Source organism: Embiotoca jacksoni, unplaced genomic scaffold (genome assembly GCF_022577435.1).
Source record: "Embiotoca jacksoni isolate LCO1_2020_lvr unplaced genomic scaffold, fEmbJac1.0.p SCAF_3, whole genome shotgun sequence".
Taxonomy (NCBI): domain Eukaryota; kingdom Metazoa; phylum Chordata; class Actinopteri; family Embiotocidae; genus Embiotoca; species Embiotoca jacksoni.
This window is the reverse complement of record NW_027185381.1, coordinates 12,725,930-12,752,162: the sequence shown is the minus strand read 5'-3', so window position 1 is coordinate 12,752,162 and position 26,233 is coordinate 12,725,930. Positions and strand designations below refer to the sequence as shown.

At 42.1% G+C, this 26,233-nt stretch overlaps 2 protein-coding genes across 5 annotated transcripts; both read left to right on the top strand.

Moving 5' to 3' along the window:
• The first annotated feature begins 208 nt into the window (after nucleotides 1–208).
• On the top strand, nucleotides 209–15,716 carry LOC138206279 (protein phosphatase 1 regulatory subunit 12A). Of its 3 annotated transcripts, none has more exons than XM_069162872.1 (25): nucleotides 209–602; nucleotides 4,590–4,720; nucleotides 4,935–5,053; nucleotides 6,570–6,726; nucleotides 6,867–7,011; nucleotides 7,111–7,185; nucleotides 7,307–7,386; nucleotides 9,006–9,187; nucleotides 9,328–9,437; nucleotides 9,544–9,738; nucleotides 9,878–9,960; nucleotides 10,044–10,133; nucleotides 10,310–10,399; nucleotides 10,491–10,592; nucleotides 10,677–10,767; nucleotides 10,861–10,989; nucleotides 11,083–11,185; nucleotides 11,290–11,393; nucleotides 11,575–11,634; nucleotides 11,721–11,743; nucleotides 11,837–11,900; nucleotides 11,983–12,087; nucleotides 12,645–12,695; nucleotides 12,922–12,972; nucleotides 14,431–15,716. In XM_069162872.1, exons 1-25 carry the CDS (start codon nucleotides 327–329, stop codon nucleotides 14,515–14,517), a joined length of 2,703 nt encoding a protein of 900 aa, XP_069018973.1. In that variant the 5' UTR covers nucleotides 209–326; the 3' UTR covers nucleotides 14,518–15,716. The 3 variants fall into 3 exon arrangements, with proteins under 3 accessions (XP_069018973.1, XP_069018972.1, XP_069018974.1); XM_069162871.1 differs by having other exon boundaries at nucleotides 8,982–9,187; XM_069162873.1 differs by lacking the exon at nucleotides 10,044–10,133 and having other exon boundaries at nucleotides 8,982–9,187.
• A 2,741-nt stretch (nucleotides 15,717–18,457) lies between these two features.
• On the top strand, nucleotides 18,458–26,127 carry pgghg (protein-glucosylgalactosylhydroxylysine glucosidase). Of its 2 annotated transcripts, none has more exons than XM_069163279.1 (14): nucleotides 18,458–18,502; nucleotides 19,207–19,469; nucleotides 19,573–19,783; nucleotides 19,864–20,299; nucleotides 20,383–20,502; nucleotides 21,818–21,949; nucleotides 22,020–22,131; nucleotides 22,885–22,957; nucleotides 23,385–23,521; nucleotides 23,612–23,745; nucleotides 24,461–24,556; nucleotides 24,630–24,727; nucleotides 24,819–25,042; nucleotides 25,713–26,127. In XM_069163279.1, the coding sequence occupies exons 1-14, from the start codon at nucleotides 18,462–18,464 to the stop codon at nucleotides 25,787–25,789; spliced, it is 2,154 nt and encodes a 717-aa protein (XP_069019380.1). In that variant the 5' UTR covers nucleotides 18,458–18,461; the 3' UTR covers nucleotides 25,790–26,127. The 2 variants fall into 2 exon arrangements, with proteins under 2 accessions (XP_069019380.1, XP_069019381.1); XM_069163280.1 differs by lacking the exon at nucleotides 18,458–18,502 and adding an exon at nucleotides 18,511–18,714.
• The last annotated feature ends 106 nt before the right edge of the window (nucleotides 26,128–26,233 follow it).

The following is a 26,233-nucleotide window of genomic DNA, read 5'->3' as shown; positions in this document are numbered from 1 at the left end:
AATGTAAGTCCACCATAAGCATATCCAACTAAAAACTGACAATTGTAAGATCTACTTTAAAGTAATGAAGAAGAAAAAAAAGAGAAATAAAGACGATACACTGTCCACGCAAAGACCACGCACGCCCCTTCCTTGTAAATTCCGAGTAGCACTTGAAGGCATCGCAGGACTGCCACTCAGTCAGATAAGTTTGCTGTAGAGTTCAGGGCTTCGTGTCCGTGTCCGTCCACCAGGGGGCGCAGCCCGGGGGAGGCTCAACCCAAACGCCGCACTCCGCTTCTCTCCTCGTACCATGAGCTGAATCTGTCCGGGACAGACCAGGGAAGATGGCGGCCACTGACCATTCCCGGTCCGAAGCTGCTAAACAGCGACGGCAGGATCAGCTGCAGCGATGGCTGGGCTCGGAGACGGATCGGACAGGGTCGGAGGCCCGGGAAACTTTGAGCGGTTCCGGGACGCGGCGAGCTAAAGTCCGGTTCGCCCAAGGAGCGGTGTTTATGGCCGCCTGCTCCGCTGGAGACCGGGAGGAGGTGGCAGCGCTGCTCCGGCAGGGAGCTGACATCAACCACGCCAACATAGACGGACTGACAGCGCTTCACCAGGTGGGAACTTCTGACTAACTGTTAGTTTACCTGCTCACCGCCGAGCTGCTGCCAACGGTCGGCCAACTAACGTCCAACGGTTCCACGTTGATCCGTTAACGACCCTCATTAGGAGCCGTTACCGTCACTTCTGGTGGAGTCACAGCTCAACGTCCACATACACTAGTTGAACATTTGCGTGTCTTTTAACGGAGCAGCTCATCACTTATCTTTTAGTTTGTTGTTGTTGTTGTTTTTGGAGGGGGCTGGGGGGTGTAAGTGCAGGCAGGCCTGTGTGAAGCCGGTTTATTCGGGTGCTGTATAAGTTACAGGCTTCTTTTTCTCGCCTACAAACAGCAGCAGACTTGTAAAAACAGGTCACCGTTGAGCTTGTGGGTTCACATTTGACACTCCCTGGTGAGTTCAGACTGATGGTCGTCATCTGATCACCACTTCTCTTTCTTTTTTTCTTTTTTTTTTTCTTTTTTTTCTTTGTCCCGGAGGAAAGCTACAAGAAGCCTTGTCCTAACCAAAGAAGATGCTTTAGCCTGAAGTTATTATTGCGGATTGCTGCATTTGTACGTCTCCAAACAGGCTGCACTTCTCCTGAGCGTGTCCCGGTCTCGGTGCAGCTCAGCTTCAATGTCCCTCCCTCTCTTTTGACTTCAGTCTGGACACCATCAATGTCACCCAAGCTCTCCGTGATGCAGCATTTCCTCTACTTTTATGACACGAGCCGTCATAAACGCGAAGTGAAAGCAGATGGATTTATGTGTGATATCTAAGAAATGATGTGCTTTTAATTATTTTGCCCACTGAGAGGTGGACCGGCTGATCTGGTGTTTTCCTTCAATTCAGTTCAATTCAGTTCAATTCAATTCAATTCAACTCAATTCGGTTGATCCACATGTAACAACGTCACCCAGTGTGGTCTCCGTCCTGCCCTCCATCCTCCCTTTCTCCCCTGTTGCTCATCGGTTGCCTGGCAACTTGATTTAAATATAGGGCCACACTCTCCTAACTTTCCATCCTCTCCATCCAAAGCTTTTCTGTCTTCTTCACTACAACTCCTCCTCCTCCTCCTCCTCCTCCTCTCGCTCTCTCTCATTCTCCTTCCCTTTGCCAGTTCCCCATGGAGGAGACTTCAGGGATTTCACATGAAGAAATGGAAAACATTCCTCAAACAGCACAAGCTGCTGTTGTCAAAGGCGATTTCCACAATGAGTCACTTGATGACCCAGTGAAGGAGTCTGCTGGGAGGTTGTGTGTTGCCCCCTCGTCGACACTCACAGGGTGCAAGAAGTGCCCTCTGTTCATTCATTCAGCTTGGAGCACCCACTTGTTCATAGGGCTCCCCCTCTGCTGCAAGTGAACACTGATTTAAACTCGCCAGATCTCTGGCTGCTCTGGAGTGCACTACAAGCCTCATCTTCAGGTCTCACAATGACCACAGCGGTGTGACTCTGGGGATGACACAGTCGGCCTCTCAGTCCACCACTTTGGTCCAGACTGAAATATCTCAGCAACTATGTGGTGGATTGCCATGAGGTTTCAGACAAACATTAATGGTCCCTACAGGGATTAATCCTAATGATTTTAGTGATCCCCTATAGCCTGGTCCCACCAGACTATCGTTCACAGCCTCGACTTCTTTGCTGTGATTATAGTCTGGAAACCCTGTTCACATAAACATTTGCACAGCCACTCTGAAGGGCGGACCAATCAGCAACCAGTGTTGTTGGTTAAGCGCAATAGCATGGAGGTCAAGTATTTTTTTTTTTACCAAATGTAGTTGCAGTGATGGTAGAGCTTCAGCATATATGATGGTAATGCTGATTGATTAAAGGCTACTCAAGTAGTTTCAAAATCAACCTGACGTCTACGCCCAGTACAATGCAACAACTGGAAACCATCCTCTATGAAGGGTCACCTGACTCCTGAATTCACAGCGTATTTGGGTCTGGTATCACCAGGTTAGAGACATTGGCTTCTCCTCTTGTACCATCATGAGGTTGACCTTTGCGGTTTTGAGTTAAAACAGCTACTTGATGGATTGTCATTAAACTTGTCCCCCTCAGGATGATTTTTAATGACTTCTGTGATGCCAGCAGGTCAGAATCTTGTGTGTTCAACACATTGGTTTATGACCAGATATTGGCAAAGCTAGTTATGCTCTCATGTCTCAGCTGAGCTTTGTTTTTTAGTAAATGTCAGCATGTTGCCAGGCATTACGTTTATCTGTGACTAAGCACAGACTCACAGAGCCATTAGCATACCTCCAGACTCCGTCTTGTTCTTGTCATTAATTGACTCCCTACAGAATACAAACCCTTATTTTCTTCACACAAGTGAAAGAGGTTCCTGTGTGGTTAGTCCTACAATGACCTGTCGATGAAAAGAAAATTAATCAACAGCAGTGTTTGTAAACTATTAATTAATATATCAAGCAGGTATGCCGAACATTGTCTGTTTCCAGCTTCTCAAATAGGAAGATTTTGTACAATTTACGTTGAGCATCTTTGGATTTTGACTCAACATGCAATATGACGACATTAGCTTTTACTCTGGGAAACTGGTATGGCATTTACATTTGTGTCTACAGATAATTGAATAATGAAAACAAATAAAGCATTATTGTACATTAGGGCTTCTCCGGTCCTTACAACATCACAGGGTGGGCACAGACATTAAATCTCAATCTGTATTATTGTGTGTTATTTCTTAACCAGGAGTCTTTACATTCTCTCAGTTTTTTTGGGTCTTCATGTGTTTTAGAGCTGCTGTGGTTGCTGCTGTGCAGTTAAAAAAAAACTCTAATTCAAACTAATAAAAACTAGTGCAGATGTCTGCTTTATTCTCTCTTGTTTCAACACTCGTTTCCAGAGAATGATTGAATCATGTTTGTACTTTAAATTGTGTTTGAATAATTATAACTCATAGAAAAGTTTTTTTTAAACTTGTTTTAAATATGCAGTGCAAAACTTTTGTCTCCCCCTTTCTGCCAGTGAGAGTAATGGAAAAAAAACTTTTTAGTGATAGCTCTGTTGTAGTCTACTCTGTTTCTACTGTTGCACTCTGTAAAACAGTAGATTATTTTGAATGTCACAAATCCCGCAAAATGACTTGTTTCACTATCAGAAATGATCCAATTGGTCTGATAGCATTTAGAAAGTGTAGAAGAGCCACACAAAGCAGTTATTTATACTTGTTTACTTAACATAGGACCAAACCAAAAGTCATCCGGCTGGCTGGAGGAAGTCTCTGATGCTCATGCTCCGCTTACACAGCATGCCCAGTATGCATTCAGCCAGCCAGCGGGAATGTCTCACCAGACACCCAATTTAAACACTCAGCATTGTGAACAGGGCTTGAATGTAACATACGTGCATTTTTGTGTAAAAGTCACTCCTCACTCCCCCTTTAAGAATAACTTAGAGCAAACAAAATGTCATGTCTTATTCTGGGCCTTTTTCGCAGTACATTTCACTTGAAAATGGGACACAAACAGATCCTACCTTCTGGGTTTTTCTTTTGTCATAAATATTGGCTGAAATTAAAGTAGTATATCATAACATAATCCCATGAGGTCCTCGTGGGATTTATCTTTGGACTTGTGTTGGATCACACAGATCTTTGCGAGAACTTGCCTCAGGAAGTGCTGCTAAATAGATTCACTGTTCCACTAGTGCCACAAAATGAACTCTTTTGGAAAGTACTTGAGGGCTTTTAGCAGCCCACTTTTCAGAAAGTCATTACTGAACATAGACACAGTAGTCATTGTTTTAGCCCGACTGCTTTAGTTGAGTTCAATAGGTTTTGGAAGTGTGTTGAGTTTTACTTTTTACAACAAACTGCAGTGAAGTGGGTCAGAGACCTTCTCTACTGTACTGAAACTGTACTCAAGCTGACTTCTGTTTATTTATGTGCACAGTGGGCATCCTTATAATAAACAACAAACAATAAACACTTGTACTACAATCCATCATGTGGCTGTGTGTCCTCCGGCAGGCCTGCATTGATGAAAATGCTGAGATGGTGCAGTTTCTGGTGGAGAGCGGGAGCGATGTCAACCGAGGGGACAACGAGGGCTGGACTCCTCTGCACGCCGCAGCCTCCTGCGGCTTCATCCAGATCACTAAGTAAGTGTTAATCACTGTCACTCAGTCACATCACTGCCATGAGGATTTAAGTTGTGATGAGTGTTTAGAAAATAAAAGCCCACATTCAATTTCAGTCGGTGTACAGTTCGACATTTCAACAGTGATCTCGGGTAATGTGCGTTAAACTAATACATGTTTTGCTACATTCTGTTTTAAATGTCACTGTGTGTGGACTGTATCTTTGTTTTTGAAGATACCTGATAGAGCACGGTGCCCACGTTGGGGCGGTGAACAGTGAAGGAGAACTTCCTTTGGATGTTGCCACAGAAGACGCTATGGAGAGGCTGCTCAAAGCTGAAATCAAAAAACAAGGTGAGGAATCACTGTGTAGCGACACAAACACCTCCGCTCTAACCTAAAGTCCAAGGTTACATCTTATTATTGTTGAGCTATGGACGTGCATGTGATCTTTACGATTTAACTACGATATATGACGTTTATGTCATTAGAATTAAAGCTGATCATGCAGTTATCACCACAGTTAGTAATTATAATGTTAATGTAGGTGTTTCAACCAAAACTTGACTAACTATTCATTTTTAAAGCTCAAACATTTATTGTTTTTGTCTCTGATTTGATGATGTCTCTGTTTTTATATGACTGTACATTTATTGTAGGTTGACTGAAAAGAGCAATCTGAATATGATACTTTAGGCTCTTGGATAGTGTTGTGAGCATTCTTCACTATTTCCTACCATTCTATAGGATTGAGCACATTTTTGAAGAGACAACCAAATTGAAAATTTATAATAATTACTACTGGCTGTCGAAAAATTGGGGAGCTGAATAATAAAGTTAATTTAAGGAATTGATTGAAGCTTTATATTTTATTTTACACCCCATTTTAATTATTCAACTTATTGTTCAATTTCTTCACGTATTCAGTTATAATTTTGTCTCATTATATTGCCTTTTTGTTTTGTGACTTTATAAAGTTATCGTTTATTTACAGAACATTATTTTACTGCACTCTGGCGTTCTCAACTAACATCTTGACCATTTTAAGTTACAACATGCCGTCAGAAATGATATGCTTCACTGTTGCCAGCATGTCGGTTTTAGTCGTTTAGTCAAACCAAACCTGAAGTCCTGAAACCCAAACTAAATGTTTCAATATGATGAGTAATTATGCCAAATTAAAAGAAATCTTTATGTACAGTCAGTAATCTAGGTGATGTTGTAATAGGTTTATAAAACAAACTTTGGAGTGGGCATGAATTATCAGGTCATAATTTGTAAAAAAAAAAAATAACATCTTAAAAGAGGCCGATATTTCAAGAAAAGTGCAGATTTACTATATAATGACGTAGTTTGAATGAATGGTTCTCCACAACCTTGGCTTCAGTTATGGTTGGGTTTTTTTACGACCAGAATCAATTAGGGAATTATGCAGAGCTCTGGCTACATCCTCGTCAATCTTATAAATATGTGGCCCCAAAAGCTTCTTTGCATTTGTGTCCTGTTTATATAAGCGGTCCCAATGCTTTGCAAAAGTAGGCAAAGAAATGGGGACAGTCGCTGTGTACCAAATGTTCCCTGACATTCATTGTACCAAGGCTCCAGGCTTGTACTTTTATCGCTGTCAGATGCACGTTGTTCAGATCCAAATGCCTCTGAACCCACAGACACATATAAAAACAGAATATTTTTGTCTTTCTTGTCTATATACACTGACTGTTTTGCAAAGATTTCAATGCTTTGAAATGTGTCTGCGTTTCAGTTTATCACTGTGTTCGTGTTCGTGTGTGTGTGTGTGTGTGTGTGTGTGTGTGTGTGTGTGCGTGCGTGCGTGCGTGCGTGCGTGCGTGCGTGCGTGTGTGTGTCACAGGCGTAGACGTAGACAACGCCCGCAAGGAGGAGGAGAGGATCATGCACCAGGACGCCACAGCGGTGCTGGCGGGATGTGGCACTCTCACTCCTCATCCAAACACCGAGGCAACAGCTCTGCACGTCGCCGCTGCCAAAGGCTACATCGAAGTCCTGAAGTGAGCATTAGTGCACACACGCTGACAGCTTGTTAGATTTTTGTCTCATTTTGGTATTGCACCAAGTCAAACAGCTTTTATTCATTGCCGTGTCCTCTCCTCTTTGTTCGGTTCCCTCCCTCTTTCCTCGCCTGGGTCAGGGTACTGTTAAAGTGTGAGGTGGATGTGGACAGCAGGGACATCGACGGGTGGACGCCCCTGCATGCGGCAGCTCACTGGGGGCAGGAGGAGGTGTGCACCCTGCTTGCTGACAACATGTGCGACATGGGTGCTGTCAACAATGTGGTGAGGGCAAGACAAACAGCCTTTCCTCTGGCATTAAGTCCTTGAGTGAAGCATCAAGCTTGTGCCATGACTGATTATGCTTTGTGAATGTCCTTGTAGGGACAAACGCCTCTGGATGTTGCAGATGAGAACCTCGTGGACACTCTGGAGGAGCTACAGAAGAAACAGAACGCTGTGAGTCTTCCTTCACACAGGCTCCACGACTATCTCTCTCGGTTAGATAAACCTGATATGACTGATGGTTTTACAGCGGTGAATGTTCTCTGTGTTTATGTCTGTTTATATTCCTCTTCAGTTACGTAGCCAGATCGCGAAACAGACTCCTGTTATTGAGACCAGTCCGCAAATCTCCATGGTACCAGTTCGCACACGCAGGTCAGTGCCAGTGTGTGTGTGTGTGTGTGTGTGTGTGTGTGTGTGTGTGTGGGTGGGTGGGTACACGCTATGCTGTTCCTCAGCTGAATCCCAGTAGTCCTTGTACCAGTTGTCTGCATGCAGGTGTGACGTTAACGGTCCCAGCATTCCTTTGAATTGTGTTACTTCTATCCACCAACACTGACCTAGATAGATGCAGCAGTCTGTGTCTCAGTTCCACATCAAATACTAATGGTAACTTTTTTTGATAGGAGACAATATAAATGCTAAATTCAGCATGTTGTTAATGGACATTTTGTCTTGCACTACAACAGAAAGTAAGAAAATAATGAAATCTGAAATCACAAAAGAGAACAGAAGGGGAAAAAAAAACTATTGAAAGTACAATTTGATAAATAAGAAAAGTTAATGAATGATGAATAAACTGGAAGAACATATTACAAGCTCCTGCTGGGTAATACGAGTAGAATCTCTTATTGTAAATGTGGTAATTATACATACAAACAAAAGGTTCTGCATAGAATTCTCTTGAAAATCAATTGCGAAACTGTTACAGATAAAATCACAAGAGAGGAATATCTGTTTTTGGCTAATTCAACAAGCCCACTGATTCAAAAATCCAATATTGCCATTTAAGGAGGTCTGCGCAATAATTTCCAGCATCAGCCACAATGATCTACTACACCCAGAGATGTTAAAGTGACCATGAGCACCGTATAAGCAGCTAATGTGTGTTCCTACTTCATTACATACACCTGCTCTAAGCAGGGTGTCAAAATAAAGTATACTGACAACAGTCAGTATGCAGACTGAGAAACCTTAGAGTTTTCAGGACGTTTTTAATGTACTGTTATTGTTATTATTACATTAACATGATGCACAAATAAAATGGAGGAGCTGTTCAGCTGAAAAAAATAAGTTGTCGAAGGTGGTGAAGCAGCTCCTCGAAAATGCAAAAAAGTAACTGTATTTTTGTAATTGACAAAAATTACAAAATACTTTGAATAAACATTTGAATCTAATATCGGGTTTCCATTTAAAACAAAACAAAAAAAGACATCTCCTTCATCACTGAAGTCTATTTGCAGTGCAAGTTTCCACATCATGCTTGTGTATGTTGTCTATTGGACCAGAAGGGGTTTGAAAACAATCATCTAGCGTCAAAGTCTGTGCATTAAGTAACATTCACCATTTTGAGTGGAGGGGGAATTTAATTATGGGGATTTATTGAATATTAATTTGTAAAAAGCATACTATAAAGATTGGCGTGTCGTATATCATAATGGTTAGTAGGTAGTGTGTAACCGAGACACAGTATTTGTTTTGTCATTTGTTTGGACTCATGTAAAGTAAACACTATAAATGCTGCAACATGAATAATAGGTTGAAGTTAGAGATCCATCTGGTAACAAGAGAGAAACTCTGCAAATGGCATCACAGACCCGCTGCCACCCTCCCCCCATCCCCCCCCCCCAGCTGATATGTTGATTGGCGCATGCTCGCTCTAATTGGCTGCACATGGAATGAGTTCCCTCACTGATCAGCTCCCTGCATGCCACCTGTTGTTCCACCCCACCTTGGCCCCGCCCCTGCAGGACTTCTATCTCTCGTATGAGCAGTAAGGAGAAGATCTGCCTCCACGAGCGTGAGAAGCACCCACCTCCTGCCCTGCAGAGCAGTCCGGCTGAGGACGAGGAGGAGGAAGGCCAGACGGGACAGAGCCAGTCTCAGAGCCAGGCGAAAGCCTCCAGCAGCTCCAGCTCAGAGGAGGAGAGCGAGTCTGAGAGTGATGCAGAGTCAGGTGAGAGACGCTGTGCTTGTTCCTGCTGCTGATCAGTATTTGAGACAGAGCTGGGTATTCAGGACCTAACAGTTTTATCAGATCAGAGTTTTATGATTTTACTCGTGATTTATTGATTGCTGACATTTGCACTTTTGCAGAGAAAGCAAAAAACCGAGAAATCATAAACAACTTGAACAACAAACGAAACACCACCAGCCTGCTTCCTACCTCCATGTCAACGAGTACCGCTGCAAGCCAAGTGAAAAAGGTCACATGTCGAGACATTATTTACACAACATCAAATGTGTTTTTTTTTGCTGCATAACGACAATACTGAATATTCAAACTGGTACCTTTTACTGGGTGTGCGGCAGGAACCAAGCAAGCCTCCAGCCGCCGAAGCCCCGGGCTCATGGAGAACGTCCCTGAGGAAGGCAGGCAGCTCTGTGACCCTGGGCTCAGCCGGGCTCTCTGACTCCAGCCAGGACCCCAGCAGACCCCCGGAGTCTGTCCTGGGCATGACCCGCTCTGCCTCCAGCCCCCGCCTCAGCTCGGAGGCTGACACCAAGGTACACAGGCGCTCGCATGAAACCCGGTCATTGGTTTTTAACATCTAACATGACAAGTGAAAGAAAGGCTTCTTTTACAGCGTCCCTGCGATAAGTTACATAAACAACTGATGAACTGATCCCTCCCTTTCGTTCTAAGGAGCCAAGGCTCGCTCGAGTACCGCCCATTCCTACCCGGAGACTCTTCAGTATTCCAGATAACAACCCTGACAACTCCAACAGGTGTGCCTGAACTCCAATATGCTTCTGCACTTGTGAAACCAGAATCTGAGTCACTGCATATGTGCCCCCTGTCTCTCCCTTAGTTGGCTCAGCCGTAGCTCCTCTTACACCCGACGCCTTCATAGTCAGTCAGGGAATGACCTCACTAGTTCCACCCAGTCTTTGCTTCACAGGTCAGTCACCCTGCTCACTGCGCTCATTGTTTTTGTTTGCACTGCTGTTTGTGTGTGATCGTTTTCTGCAGTGTCAAAGCTTAATACTGTCCCCAAGCAGCGAATACTAATTTGTGTGTGTGTCTGGCTGTGAAAGATGCCGTTGTGTTTCCAATGGGTTCTGTCTCGTTTTCCAGCTCATCTTATGGAAAGAGACTGGATGACCCCACCGTGACCTCAGCTAGCTCTGTTGGACTCAGCCGCCTCAATAGTGTCTTAGCTCAGAGGTATTTCATTTTTATGCCTCTGTGACATTTTGCCTGCCTCACTTATCTGATAGATCTGATAGCCGCGTTCTTATCTTTCTTTCTCCGACAGACTTCCTCAGGAACAGGCAGAGAAGAAGGATCAGTCTGCCGTCACCTCCTCCAACTCTCGAAACACAACCACAGGCGAGCAGGAGACCAAGCAGAGGCGCAAGTGAGTCACAACATGCTGATGTTTGTATTTCTGTGGTCCTCATGGTGTGGCTTTGTAGCTCAAAGTTTAATCCCACTTGTGTAGGTCTTATCTGACACCCGTGCGGGATGAGGAGGCAGAGGCGCAGAGAAAAGCTCGCTCCCGACATGCAAGGCAGTCCAGACGCTCCACTCAGGTACAGAAAGCACCTGATCAGATGTTCCCTACAGATTCAAGTCTGTAAACTTCAGGAGGACTGTGGTACATGACTGTTTTCTTCCATATGAAGGGGGTGACACTAACAGATCTGCAGGAGGCGGAGAAGACCATGAAGACGGACAACAAAGGGAGAGAAAAGAAGGAGGAAGAAGAGAAGGAGAAAGAGAAGGAATCAAAACAGAAGAAGGGAGAGGAGGGGGTGAGAGCCATACGTCACAGTTATAGGCCTGTAGGCTGCTGCTCTTATATAATGTCATGTGACGTCATACAGGGGGACATTCTGTGTTTACAGGAAGTGAGCTGGAGGTCTCGTATTGCTAGTCTGCAGAAGTCGGACCTGCTGGGCCTCACGCAGCCTGCTGGCACTCCTCGGCCTCAGACCTATGATAGAAGAGGTACACACCACCTCTTTCCTTTTCTTTTCAACAGAACACAGCACTTTTTTTTTGCTGGATAATTTAATTTGGTCTTAAGTGATTGCTGTCTGGCTTTGTTCCAGATGTGGAGGCCAGCACAGGGGAGAGTGAGACAGAGCGATGGGCCAGGGAGCACAGGGAGAGGAGACAAGCCCGGGCCAGAAGGAAGGCACAAAGAACCGGCGAGGTAAACACTACAAACATTCTCTGTCTGGAAAACTGATGCAGGATGAATAGAAAACCATACTAACAAGGAACTCAGCAGACATAAAGGGAAGATGGATCAAAGGCGTAGCAATGAGAAATATAACCTGTAATGTTGCATCTTGACTTAAGAGAGTACATGTTGTACTATCCGTCATCCACAGAGTGATGACAACGATCCCAGTGGAGAGGAAGAGTTCTCAGGCAGTGGGCTGGATCCACAGGTGTGTCTGTGTGTCTTTGTGTGTGTATCGATGTGTGATCTCAGCGGACTGTAACCTAACTTGTTTGCTTCCTTCTCTGTTTACAGACAGACCAACACTTGAGTTCCAGGTATGAATCGAGCTTTTGATCTAACCTCTTTCTTCTCTCTGTCATCACAGTCTGCGTGATAACGGCCTCTTTGAACTCTGCTCTCTTCATCAGGTTGGACGTATATTGTAACGACCGTACGCAGGGAGAAGGATCTGAGACCAAGGATTTTAAGAAGGTCAGTAGACAGAACTGATAGAGCCCACGCATTGTGTATTATTTGTTATTTGTTCCAGTTATTCATTGTTGGTGTGTGTCAGTTGTTTGAGGAGGTGTCCAGAGAAAACAGCCAGCTCCAGTCTCAGCTGCAGGACACTCAGAGGATTGTCAGTCAGACCAGGTTGGACCTGGAAAAAGCCACACAGGTGACAACACAAATTGTTGTGTATAATATCATGTATTTCTCTGTGTTTCTGGACAGAAAAAATATTAACACCTTCAATATTTGGATCTGGATTTAATCTTTACAGCAAAGGGTGTCATGTGAATAGTGAAACAAGAAGTAAACACATTGTACCTCAGGAGGGAACAAAAATCAGTCACTATTTACAATAACCATATGTTTGTGATTTTTGTGTTCTCTTGTAAGAATTATTATGTGTTCACTTAATTAACCCACAGTGCATCATAAAAAAAACTGTACAGTGGACCGTAGCTGAGATCCAACTACTATAATGCTTTGTACAGACAAGGGAAAATGTAAACAGCTGCCAGATGCAGGAATGACCCGAGTGTCTGTATTTGTTTTGTATTTGGTCCAGTAGTAGGATTCCCTCTTTTAATATATCAACAAATTTCATCCACATCACCATGTTGCAGGTTGTGTCTTCAAATGCATAAAGTGTTTTTGCATACAGGCCCTCTGGTGATCATGATAGTCTACAGTTGTGGTGATGTTAACGTGGTTTGTTGTATCCAACAGAGACAGGAGCGCTTCAGTGACTGTTCAGCCCTGCTGGAGCTGGAGAGGAAGGTAACGCATCCCCTCTGTTGATGTTCCACGTTGTTGTTGTAGCTTCATCTGCCTCACTACTGCCACCCCTGCCTGTCTGTTGACGCCCCCCCCCCCCACCCCCCCCCACTCCAACCACTTCTTCACTTGTTTTCACTCAACTTTTGTGCTCCTTCTTCTTCTCTACATCACTTTCTCTCTGCCACCCCACCCCCGAACTCCCCCGTCACATTTCCACTGGCAACAGGACCGGAGGATGTTGGAACGGCGAATGGCAGAGCTGGAGGAGGAATTAAAGGTGAGAGGCCGACTCTTATCAAGGTCACAGACACTTTGCATGCTTCTGCTTGATTAGCTCGGCTTGAGCTTGTGCAGTCCAGCCGCGTGATGAAGGCACACCGTAGAGAGCTGTTGGACACTGTGTTCAGGTGGTGTGATGAGGTTGGTGTTTATGTTACGACTCGCAGGTTAATTTGCTTGTTTAGAAAGTTAATAGATAGTTTGTTTTACCCGCCCAGCAACTACCTCAAATTTGACCCAAGAGGCATCTGTGTGTGTGAAATAATAAATAATTACTCGTTTTGGAAGTTGCCTATATTTCCAGGTAAACAGTGCATGTCCTTTTCCGAAAGAAATACTTTGATATTTTGGGAAATGTGCTTTTTCTGTACTGTAAATCTGTAGCTGGGGCCAGCAGCTTAGCATTAAGACTGTACATGGGAAGCATCTAACTTGGATCCATCCAATAACAGCTGCTCCCTGCCAAGAGAGAGTTCATCACATAACCCACTGTAAGACAGAACATTGTAAAATTTAGTAAGTTCTAGAGAACCAATTTTTTTTTTTACCTGATGGAGCCAGGCTAGCTGTTGTTGTGCTGAGCTAACCAGCTGCTGGCTGGAGCTTCAAATTTACCATACAGACAATATCAAGTTTCCTATCTGTCTCTTGGCAACTGTCTCCCAAAATGTTAGGAAATTTCTTAATATTCTTAACATGCCCTGATTCAAATATGCAAACTAATCATATTTGGATTAATAAACATTTGTTTTTTTCTAAATGTGGTTGAAAATTGTTTCAAGTTCTCGGGCAACAGGCTATTTTTAGCACACAAGTAAATGTTACATGGCAACAAGTACCCTCCGATTATTATCTCCATTTTTAATATCCAAATTCCTCATGCTCCGTAGAAGAAACAACATAAGAAATGATCATCCATATTGTATATCCATTTCACTCAAATATAACGCCTTTAATGGCTTGGAACATTTCCGAACAAAAGTTGATGAGAGCATTGCAGCAAAAGTGAACTGACCTGATTTAAAAGAATTTTCACAAAAAAGACCCAGCTGTCTCAACATGACATAAATTGACAACAGATTTTATTGCATTAATGTTAATAAATCAGCTTTTTCAGTGGCGCTTTACCAGTTCATACCTGTTTTTAAAATTCTTTAGTTGATTAATGGATTGTTTTGACATGCCATGTCATAAAAAAAAAAGCACAAGTGTATTTAATCAAATTGATGAGTGCTGGGCTGTTACTCGTTCTGGTCGGTACTAGTTTGAACTGAGCCTGCTGGTTGAAACTTACTGGAGAGGTCATTGGACATGTTATGAGTTACTCGTGCGTTTCCCATGACGGTGAGTCACACTGCCTGTTGTAAAAGCTGCCTATTGTGTATAATGTCTTAACATCCAATATCTCACTAATGAAGAGAATTTGTTTTAATGTGGATTTAACTTTTACCACCAGGTTCTGGTTGACTTGAGAGCAGACAACCAGCGTCTTAAAGATGAAAATGGAGCACTGATCCGGGTCATCAGCAAACTCTCCAAATAGATGGAGAGAAAGAGAGAGACACATGAAGAGCAGGGAACCCCCCCCCCCCCCTTACCCTCTCCCCCCTCCTTCCTTCCATCCATCCCACCCTCCTTTCATACATTCCTCCCAGTGCCAAAGAGTGAGAGAGGGAGGGGGGTGGGGGGGGGGGCGCAGGGTGTCCTGCGTACATGAGCGCTACAGCTTGACTTGGATTGTTGATGCCTCTCTACGAACAGCTGGAGCGTCTTTTGTGTGCCTTACTGCCCGGGTGTCACAGGAAGAGGCTCCCGCAGCAGCCACATGAGATCTGACGAAAGCCAGAAGGCTCACGGACGGTGCAACACACAAAACACCACAACAGTGTACTGCGACTGTGTGTCACGGGAATGCTAACATGTACACACAGTCCTTATGAGTGCATCCATACTTCCACTGAGCTCACAAGACAGCTTGGGCCTTGAAGCTCCCACTTCATATCTTTTTTTTTTTTTCTTTTTTTTTTTGTGAACACACTCACGACACATTCACAAATTTTTCCCACTTGCAGTCCAAATCCAGTGTGTTGTCAAGCAGTAATGGTTTTGTTGTATTCTTCTTTACAAACTCTGAAGCACATTCGAGGCTCTGCCTTTTCCATTCATCAACGTCCTGACAACAGGAGAAGTCCATGAAGCTCTGTTGGGTTGTTTTGTGTCCACATGTAAGTGTTTGAACCCACCTACCTCTCCACCTATGCACTTCCCCCACATAGTTTTTATTTTTGTGACCACAAACACACTCCATGCTCTTAGAAAAAAAAAAAAAGACCGCAGAACCAGGTCAGTTCGACCACAGCACTTTACGCCAGACAGACAACTTCAGGTCGGAGCAGCACCTTCTCACGACTACTTGTCTCTGAGCAAGCAGACGGAGAGGTGACCCATAGCGGAAGATCAAAGGTCATTGCATCATTACAGAAATTGTTGTTCTGTCAAAGCCTATTATGCTATGAATGGTTTTAATTGTTACCATTGATTAAGATATTATTTTCATAGTTTTTCATTGTCAATTCCTCTCTTATAGAGGAGCATGGTTTTGTATATGTGTATAAATGTTAGTCTTGAATAATACCCTTTTTGAAGTAAAATTCCATGTAGCCTTTCTTCACATGTTGGTTTTCTAATATATTAAATGGATGTCTGCACCCTAATAATAATAAAAAAAAAAGTGTGTTTGTAGCAGCTGCTTGTTTATTATCAACAATAGTTGAATGTAGTTTTTATCCATTGTCGATAGTGGATTTTTTTGGATCAAGTAAAAAAAAAAAGCACTAAACTGAGATATATCTTGACAGTGTGCACATCCACAACACTCAGTTCTTGCTTGGCTTCTCCAACAAGTTGCTCACTTTTTCTCGGTCACCTGTTTATTTGCCTTTTGCTGTTTCTGTACTTGTATCATCCATCCGTATAGTGTCAGTTTGTCTGTTCACTGGCAGCCAGATGTCCTACATCACTGGGGAGACACAAAGAGGAACAGAACAGCTGCAAGAGTGCAGGCTCACACACCATGTGCCTAACAGAGGAAACCGAGCTACACAGATGTATTTACAGTATGTTTGCACTGTTACATTGATTTGTTGCTGCTCCCGGGTGGACACTTCATCATGAGTGGCTTTACTGATATCATAGACTTTAGTGTCATTACTGTTGTATGAATGCTCAGACATCTGGGTAAAGCTGTGTGAGTCCCGGTGTCTTTTGAGCTCCTGTCCATTTGCACCTAATGTGTAGTTTACACGAGTAATCTGTCTGTTTGTCCCATCTGAGAGCAGGGAGATGGACCACTGTCCTGCAGAGTAGAAGTACTGACAACAAGCTGAGCTCCTAATAAGGAAGGGCAGGCTGGCCGAGGCACTCTCTCTGTAAATATCTCCCAGGTCTGAGAAAGGCAGAGGAAGGGAGCTGGGGAGGAATAGGGAAGCGGATGGATTGCAGCCTTATATGGACAAAGCACTGCTTTTCCCAGGGTTTGTGGCTCTGACCCCCGGCATGATGCCAGACGCTACACAAACGGCTCCCTGGCGCCACCAAGAGATGCAACTAATGTAATGCTACAGCTGAGCTGACGGTGAGGCTGAAAACATTTACAGTATATTGTTGATTACAAATTTCAATTTGTTTTGACAACTCGTTTTCCAGGACCAATGAAAACAAAACCAAAACTATATTCTCAGGTAGAAAAATAAAGCTAAGATCAACATCCACACAAAACTGACCCACAGCTGCAGACCTTCAGGGTCCTGGAAGACGGCAGGTTGTTTTTGTTGCAGTATTTTTGATTCATTGGACATTCTGGTAGTGTGCACCATGATACCTGAATAGGTAATAGCCTTAGACTGGTTCTGATCTTTTTTTTTTTTTTTTGTCTAATCTGTCCCATTAGACCCCATTTGGTTGTACAATCACATAACAGATGTAACGGAAATCTAGCTAAGGGTTTTGCACTTGAAAGATTCAGTGATTTTGTATTATTCTTTCAGTCCCACAAGTTCCCAGTAATGTAACTTGTGTAATGAAACACACCATCATTAAAGGCCTGTATAACAGGCTCTTTGTCAAAAATCTGAAGCCCGACATCATCAAAGATATTTTTAAAAGGTCATTCAGGACCACAAAAGACATAAAGCTGTTCCAGTTCTTCTGTTTGGGACGAGTCAGCTGACTTCGCTGGATAAAACTGATGCAGTTTAACAAAGCTGTGTGTAAAAGAATTATGAAAAACAAACTGGCACAGAGAAAACATGGTTGACCTGAGGCCTTTCCACCTTTTAAGTAACAAACTCAAGTCACGTTTACAGGCAGTGTTTGTCACCGAAACACATCATCTACCTACGGTGTTGAATGCATTTCCTTAATCTAAAATATTTGCAGCCACATTGTAAAACATCTAAAATCCTGCATTATTTTGATCCATGTTTACTTCCAAGCAGTCTTATTCTTCTTCACTGCCTTGGTTGGCACATTCCTTTAATTTTTTTTTCCACCATCTGTGGATCAGTGGAACTGATTGAAACCAACAGCGGGATGTGAACTGTGCTGCCTGCTTGCTAGGACATCCCTGTGCGCTTATAAATATTGCCCCAAAGCTCTACTTGTGCTCAAAAACTCCACAGGGAACCTTTTATCTATTAGGGTGTCTGTGGCTGTTGTTGGTGGTGGCACCTCTTTGCCCACAGCCCGCAGTGGGACATGGGCGGCCCGGCTTGGAATCCTTCTTTGATTATATGAACAAAAAATACAACAATATTTATTTGTTTGTTGTTTGTTTTTTGAAAACGGGTTACAACCTTGAAACCTTGAAAAACCAGCAAAATAAAAAAAAATGTTTTAAAAAAAAAAGTGGAAAATTATTAACTCGCCTGGGAAAAAAAATAAAAGTCAAACTTTGGTAAAGCAACATCAACAAAAAAATATCACAAAATACAACAGAGGTGAGATCAAATTCAAAACTCAACAATAAAGTTCAGGAAGGGATTTGAAAGAGGATGTCTGCCTCATTTCTGGTTGTTTTGAAGCCCCATTGCAAAAGCTTTGCTGTTGGCATGAAGGTGAAAACAGGAAACTTTTATGGCGACATGATTTAGTTTGGAGAGAGTGACGTGATATTTCTGGAAAGAGATAGGAAGCAAATATGCTGACAGTGACCTGGAGGGTATTTTTACTGCCTCGACCAAGTGCTCCTGCTGTTTTAATTGTGAATATGTGAACATCAGATGGAAGCCATTTAGGTCCTTGACAAGACTCTCAAATTGATGTTGTTTTGCACAATACGAAAACTGCACTTAACATTTCAATAAAATCCAGTGAGCATGCGCCCCCACCTATTGACCCACTGTGCAGCTGGAGTTTTACACAAATTTATCCTCCACATTAAATCCATGCCAGGTTTTTTATAAGACCAAAACCAAGTCCAGCTTTTCTATGCAGCACAAAGAGCTGAAAGGCCTCCCCCTACAAATGAGGTAGTTGATACAACCAACTTGGATCCACTTTACCAACCATTTTTGACTTCTTTGCCGTCACTAGATACACAATTCGAGCTCATGAGCTGTTTTTAACAAGTTAAGCTGTAAAGAAGAAGCGGTTTGGGAGCTTCTCTAAGTTTTTCCTGCACTGGTTTTTTTTCCCGCATTCCTCTTTGTTGCAGAAACAGATGCTTCTTCTTCCTGTTCACGTGAGACTGAAACATTCCGACTGTGGTACTGTGTTTAAAGGAGTTATGCAGGATGTCTGTGCAGACCGCTAGTTCAATCACTTGCATTGTATGAATAACATCAAACTAATTCATGATTTCAGACAGGCTTAATGAGGAAAAGTATAGATTCCATACTGCTTTTGTTTTTGAGTGTCTTACTTTTTATAGATTTAGTTTAGCTGCCTGCATGACATCTTAACGTTACATTTGGACACATCTTGTGACACAAATGCGTCAAAGTCCACAGTCTACAAATAGCCTTGACTTACATGAACCTGTGAAGAGTTTCACCGTAAAAAAAAAAAAAAAAGTATTGAATTGTAAATGTGATATGTTTTAGTTCTGCTGTCAGAATATGTTTTCACATCATATGAGTAAAATAATTCTTCATTCAGCTGATGACCTCCTCTGCCCCCAACGCGCTGACTACACTAAAAATGCACTTCTTGGTTTGATTTGATCCTTTTTAAGTGAAGATCACCTCCTCGCCATGTCCTGTGACTCGGACCCTTACATCTTCACCTCTGACACTCTACCAAGTGACCGCCGCTTCCTCCCTCCTCTCGCCAATGGGCTTCTGGGCTGGACGGTGTACAACAACATCATGCACATGGGGGGTGTTTATAACGGTGAGGGTGGGCGTTGCCACAGAGCAGATGTCCCCTGTCCTCTAGCCGTGAAGATTGAGGTAGAAGAACCTGCCCGACACACCTACAGCCTGAACACCCACACAGGTAGTCTCTGCAGGGCAGGCGACCGTTCGATTGGCCGACCTGCTGTCTCATTTTATCTTAAAGGAAAAATCATCACATCTAACTGTCTTCTCTTCCCATCCAGGCATCTTCACCCACACTCTGAGCTCAGCTAGTGTAACTGCCTCACAGTCTTTGTACTCTCACCGGTACCACTCCAACCTGATGGTGATGGAGATTCTGTTGACGCGTCAGGTGACTTCACAGGAGCCAATCACAGTTAAACTGGTCAGTTCATTCACACCTCACAGCAAAGACATCGTTTTCAAGTCTGGTCCTGATTACAAAGGAGGAAGGTGAGGTTAACAAAAAAAAAAAATTCACTATACATTTCAAGTACAGACTATTAAAGTCTACATTACCATCTCTCCCTCAGCCACATCCAAGGAGAGACGACCGCTGCTGAGATCCCAGGAGGTTCCTGTCCCACAGTGCACCTTATCTGGACCACTGTACCCTTGACTCTGACGTTGCTACCAGAGCAGAGCCAGGCTCGCTGGGGCTTCATCCTGGCTGTGGCCAACAGTTTAGACTCAGCTGAGGCCAACTTTGATGAGGGCCTGAATCTGATGGCGACGGGTAACCTGCGTCCATCTCACGAGAAGGCCTGGAAAGAGCTGTGGCTGCAGAGCCAGGTGGAGGTAGTGGGGTCAGAGAGCCTCTGCAAGGCCCTGATTGGTTGCATGTTCTACCTCCTCAGCGCCTTCTCCTCCATACATGACACCTCCAACTCTTTTGGTGGAGTCAGTCCAGGTGGGCTGTCCAATGGTGGGGATGGTCAGGACTACTGGGGACATGTTTTCTGGGACCAGGTGAGGCTGGTGGCAGCTGATTGTAACCTATGTTGTTTGTGTTGTATGATGTATCACATAATGACCCTCCCTCCCTGTGACAGGATATTTGGATGTATCCTGGGATAGCCCTCTTCTACCCGAAGCTAGCCCGAGCAGTGCTGGAGTACAGGGTGGGGACCGTAGATGGTGCTAAAGACAACGCCCAAAAGCAGGGCTTCAAGGTATGATGGTCCACAGGGGCACCCTGGTGTCACCATCTTAGTTCTTTTCTTCTCTTCAACTCTGAAGCAGTGAAAGCAGTGTGGGGTTAAACACTACACACTTCTTGATAATGGTGACCAATCAGAAAAAGAAAGCTAGACCATTTCTTGTTGCCACATCACCAGTGGGGATGAACTTGCTGGAACCAGCCAAGAGGTTGCAGCATGTAATAAAACCAGTACTTGTCATTTACAATGTACATTTACAGTATATATGGGAATGCACAGCGTATATATTCTGTTTGTGTATGGACTAAACAAACAAAGATGGCCTAAATTAGAGGATATTGTTACCTTTTGTACAGATCAAGGTGGTAGACTAATTATCTTCTGGCTCTACCCCCATATTTAGCATACAAATGTGAAATTGGTCGGCTAGAAAGTGAACAGGCATATTTTCTGAAATGTTGGACTGTTCCTTTATATCTTCATCAACACAAAATAATCTTAGTAAACATAAAGGTAGGATACATAAAGAGTTTATACTACTAACATCTATTACATTCGTTTAACAATTACATAGAAGGTTGCTGTTTGAGCAACATTTGTGGAGAGACATATTTTTGCAATATCAGACCTTAAATAAGCACCGAGGATCAGAGCAAATCTTTGTAATATTGTAACTTTCTGAGAATATGATACATGTTAATTAATTTCAACAAATTAATTTCTTCTTGATCCATTTTAACTGATAAAACTCATTGTGATTGTGTAAAACAAACTGTGGTTCCAACAGTGAAGGAGGAAAATTATGATATACTGGATAACTAGTGAAACCTGGTATTCCTTCCTCCCTTATTTGGATAGTGATCATAATCTTAATAGTTTTTGTTAGTCTTGGTGCATTTAAAGTGAAGTGGAACCTGAGAAGAGGGTTTCTCGTTTATATTGTTTGTACTGTTTTTGTTGTACATTTTTGCTTTTTTTGTGCAGTTTTTCTTTTCTCCAACAAACAATTCAAGATAATAACTTCCCCAAACAGAAAACCTGCAGATAATGTTCCAAAAACAGCATTTTTTTTTTTTTTTTTTGCATGGTCTGTTTAGTGGTCAAACTTGTGGTTGTAATGATTTCTGTAAAACTGCAGGATGGGTTGCTGGTAGCAACCAAATGTTCAACTGAACCACCTGCAGGTAAGAAATAACAGCAGTGTTATAGAGGACATATTCCAGCCTGATACTGTGTTAGAAATTGTGTGGGTCTAGTATTTATAATAAGAATGAGACAGTGAGATAATACTATATTTTCTTCTAAAGAAAAGATGCTATCTTTACAGGGACTAAAGTTCCCATGGGAAAGTGCTGTGTCGGGCAGAGAGGTGTGTCCAGAGGACATTTATGGACAACAAGAAATTCACATCAATGGCGATGTCACTCTGGCCTTCCAACACTATCTCTACCTCACCGAGGTACGCTCGTTAATCCCACCATCACACTGTCTGACCCTTTTGGTGGTGTTAACGAAGCCCTTTGTTACAGGATCTGTCCATGTTCAGAGAGGGACAGGGCAGTGAGGTGATCTACGGTGTGGCTGATTACTGGGTTTCCAGGGTAACATGGCACCCTGATGACCAGAAATATCACCTCCTGGGTAAAGACCATTATTATACTGAATTTATTTAGCTTCAAATGAAATCTTTAATGAAAGCATCTGACTTTCATTTGTCTACTACCAGAAAAAAAAAATGTAAGCATCTTGAGTCCTTTATTTTATTTAACCTGTCTAATCCTTTATTTTTCCTTCCAGTTTGAGTCCATGCATTTTACTCATTAGACCTCCCTGATGCACAAGCACTGTATCCTTTGATGTGTGTTGGTGAAGTTCATAAAACAATTAGGTTTTATTCCCAGTTATAATAGTGATCGTTAACAAATTTGTACCTCATATTATGAGCAAAATACTTATACAGAAGTATAATTTCTCTAAATATATCACTGGTAGACCCTTTAATACAGGTACAAAATATCATAGTTCTGTTAATTAAGGTGTTTTAGTTACTTTTGTCTGTCTGAGGAAAACATCTTCCAGATAAGCAAGAGGAAATAAATTGATCTGGTCATGTGACCTTTCCAACTAGTCACATGACAATTAAAAATATGAATCAGGAATTTTTTTTATTTTTTATTTAAAAGTTTAATTTGTTGCCTAAAACCTAACAACAACACTTCCAGAAACACACCGTCACAATAGCGGACCAGTGGGATTAAACATATTGAATTCACACAATTTGTATCTTTGTTGTAGCTGTTCAAATGTCTTATTACATGCATGCAATTATTGTATGGTGTGATTTATATTATATTTGATAATTATTACCAAATACTTCACTTTCGTTGCATTCAGGTGTCATGCCACCTGATGAGTATTACTACAATGTCAACAACTCTGTGTTCACAAACACAGTGGCCAAATTCAGGTACTCGTATTAGTGTAATCAGCATCACTGCACTCAATAGTGCTCACACTGCTCAAATAATGTTACTGTACATACGATTGACTTTATATATGCTGTTTATCCTGTACATGCGACCTTACATTTGCACCCAAGTCTGTCTACTTCTCTTGGATTTCAAATTTTCACATGCATAACTTTTGAGCACCGTAAGCTACACTGTCCATTAATGTACATCTTGTAAGGTGTAGCATCACTTGTGCTTTCACTTTTCCTCCACATATCTGTAAATAATACTATATTTTCTACTTCTGGTTACATACTGACTGCATTTCATTGGCTTTATGTCTGTACTCTGCACAATCACAGTAAATTTGAATTAACTCTACTATCACTAGATGACATGTCAGTATATGAATACAGGTAATACAAATCATCTCTCATTTGTCAGTCTCCAGTTTGCTGTAGAGTTAGCCGATCTCCTCCAACATCCAGCACCAAAGGAATGGCAAGAAGTGGCTGAACACATCAAGATACCTTTTGACCAAGAGTCCCAGTACCATCCTGAGTTTGATGGCTATATTAAAGGTTAATGTTTGTACCTTTCTGACACCGACCTACATAAGAAAATCAAACATTTGTAACGTGACGGTAGAATGTCTTCGGGTTGTCACACAGGTCATCCAGTGAAGCAGGCGGACGCAGTGATGCTGGGCTATCCTCTTGGACTGCCAATGTCCCTAGAGGTCAGGAGGAATGACCTTGAGGCTTATGAGCCGGTAACAGACCCTCAAGGTCCGGCCATGACATGGGTAAGAAAGATACTTAGTGCTGCTGAATTAACTCATTCATCCTTGTTCAAATAGAAGCAATAAAGTATGCAATGAATGCAAATTGCACCCTCACTGTTCATTACTGTCAGAGATGTGATCTCTACAGCTTTAAATGGGCTGGTATGACTCGTAGCTTATTGTGTGTAGCATTTGCAAGTTAGCCAGATATTGAACTGATATTACTGAATTAATTCATGTTTTTCCTTTTTGTACTCATTTTTAGCATTAGGCACTATACTATTATTGCCATTTGTGGTTACAGTTAAGCAAAAGTTACATAGTCCTGCTTTAAAATGTCAAAAGTAAAAATACATTAGTTGTAAGTCGGTAGAGCTAATTTCTATCTACTCTATGTTGGCCGGGTGTTTGAATAAGTTCATCGCTAGTTTTATATGCATTGTCTACTACAGTTGTTGGACAAGTGTTGCAAAGTAATAAGTACAATATTTACTGATGAAATATTAAGTATTATAAGTATTGAGTAACATAAAGTCGTTTATATACAGTACTTGAATAAAGTCCACCAATAAAACTGTGACTTCTGATTAAAAATACAGATACCATTATTCAAATGGGCATAAAAATAAAGACCTGCTTGTTGTTCACTTACTTATGTTCTGTAGTGTTTCATTGCATTGTGCCGGTTGTTTTGTTACTTTACATTTGCACCAATGCTTATGCTTTCATTTGTCAGGGTATGTTTGCTATCGGCTGGCTGGAGCTGGGAGAGGCTGAGAAAGCTCAACATTTACTTGAAAAGTGCTTCAAAAACATCCAGGGACCGTTCCAGGTATCCTTGTGACTCCCACACAAACATAACAGTAACATGTAATCAGTAAATGAGTGATTGCCTCTCCTCACAGGTATGGAGTGAATCATCAGATGGCTCAGGTGCAGTAAACTTTCTCACAGGCATGGGAGGTTTCCTGCAAGCTGTTCTGTTTGGTTATACTGGTTTCAGGTCAGTCATTATTCCGCCCACCACACAGCAAAGAAACACTGCAGCATGCGCGCAGCGATGAAAACCTTCACATCCTGTGTTTATGTTCCAGGGTTCAGAAGGAATGCCTGGCCTTTTCCCCACTTCTTCCTAATGACATTAGTGAGCTATGTGTTCGAGGCGTGAACTACCTGGGCAGCCAGATGGACTGGTTGCTGAGGAAAGACGAAGTTTGCATCATCTTGAGGGAACAGGCAAGCAGTGATGGCAACACTAAGCCCTGTGATCTACAAGTTGTCCTCAAGGCATCAGGAACTAAAATCCCTCTCACACCAGGTAACGCACAAGCTAGGACATGAAATTATAACTTTCAATTCCTGTTCTGCTGAACATTTAAAAATGAAAGTTATATAATGTATTAATAATAAAGAAAAATAAGATACTTAATTAACCCCGGTGGGAAAACTAGAGGGTTCCAGCAGCTTACATAAGGGATAAACAAACAAAGTATAAACATAGAAATGTATTTTTAAAAGGAATATAATGAAATATAAACAGAGAAATTATCTAATGTACATATGTTTAGATATACAACTGTTAGAAAGTGTAAAAAGTACCAGACTGTAGCATTAATAGAAGGGTTGCAGAAGAATAAATGTCACAGTTGCATAACGACCGAAACAATGAAACCGGCAATTATTTTCATTGCTGATTGCAGTGACCATTCATTACAGTGGCCACATGTTCCATTCAGAGAAGATTGGGGAATAGCTGCAATCAAAGCATTGAAAGATGGTGAAAGATACACTCTTCAGCATAGCCTATACTGTATATGTATGCAATGGCAACAGTTATGGAAAATATAAAGCTGCTGGTTTGAAAAAACAATTGTTACTCAGAGGAATTTAGTCTCTCAACAATATGATTTAAGTTTGCTATTAATAAATATACTTTTATGCAAACCTGACCCCAATCCAAGCTCACTTGAAAACATTTTTATTTTCAGGGCAGCCAGTAACTTTTCCTCGAGAGCCCGGGCGTGTTTGTAAACTGATGTCGACATCTTCCTGCTGGCCTTTCTGAAACCGGAGCAATGACCGTTCTAAACATCCCATTTGCAGAGAATTAAAAACATGTTTTGTGATTTGACATTGAACGACCTCAAAATGTATCAAAATCAATAAAAAAGGACAATATGAATTTAACTTTATATTGGCTATAAGCAGGACCACAGAGCAGGACCACAAATAACCATACAATGATTTAAAAAAGATGAGTGCACTGTTTGTTTTGATTTAATAAACAGAAAAATTCCAAAAGAAAATTCACGAGTGCTTGCTCTACTTATTTGTTAACACAATGGAACTTGCCTCTGGCTGGCAGGCTCATAAAAGACCACATTAAATGGGATATAATACCAACATGTGTTGCCTGTTTTTTCCCCTTTTTTTTATTTTTTTTTTTTTATAGAGAAAGTAAAAGTAAAATCTAAAAGGAGAAGGTTTAATCCTTTTCATTTTTAAACAG

What these genes read in the sequence shown, in the direction of transcription:
- LOC138206279 (XM_069162871.1), top strand. Translation starts at nt 327, where the DNA reads ATGGCGGCCACTGACCATTCCCGGTCCGAAGCTGCTAAACAGCGACGG. An exon ending in GTACCAGTTCGCACACGCAG is followed by an intron (nt 7,387 to 8,981) that starts GTCAGTGCCAGT and finishes CCGCCCCTGCAG; the next exon opens with GACTTCTATCTCTCGTATGA. An exon ending in GCAGTGGGCTGGATCCACAG is followed by an intron (nt 11,635 to 11,720) that starts GTGTGTCTGTGT and finishes CTCTGTTTACAG; the next exon opens with ACAGACCAACACTTGAGTTC.
- pgghg (XM_069163279.1), top strand. Translation starts at nt 18,462, where the DNA reads ATGCAGCACAAAGAGCTGAAAGGCCTCCCCCTACAAATGAG. An exon ending in CCCAAAAGCAGGGCTTCAAG is followed by an intron (nt 20,503 to 21,817) that starts GTATGATGGTCC and finishes CTATCTTTACAG; the next exon opens with GGACTAAAGTTCCCATGGGA. An exon ending in CCAGAAATATCACCTCCTGG is followed by an intron (nt 22,132 to 22,884) that starts GTAAAGACCATT and finishes CGTTGCATTCAG; the next exon opens with GTGTCATGCCACCTGATGAG.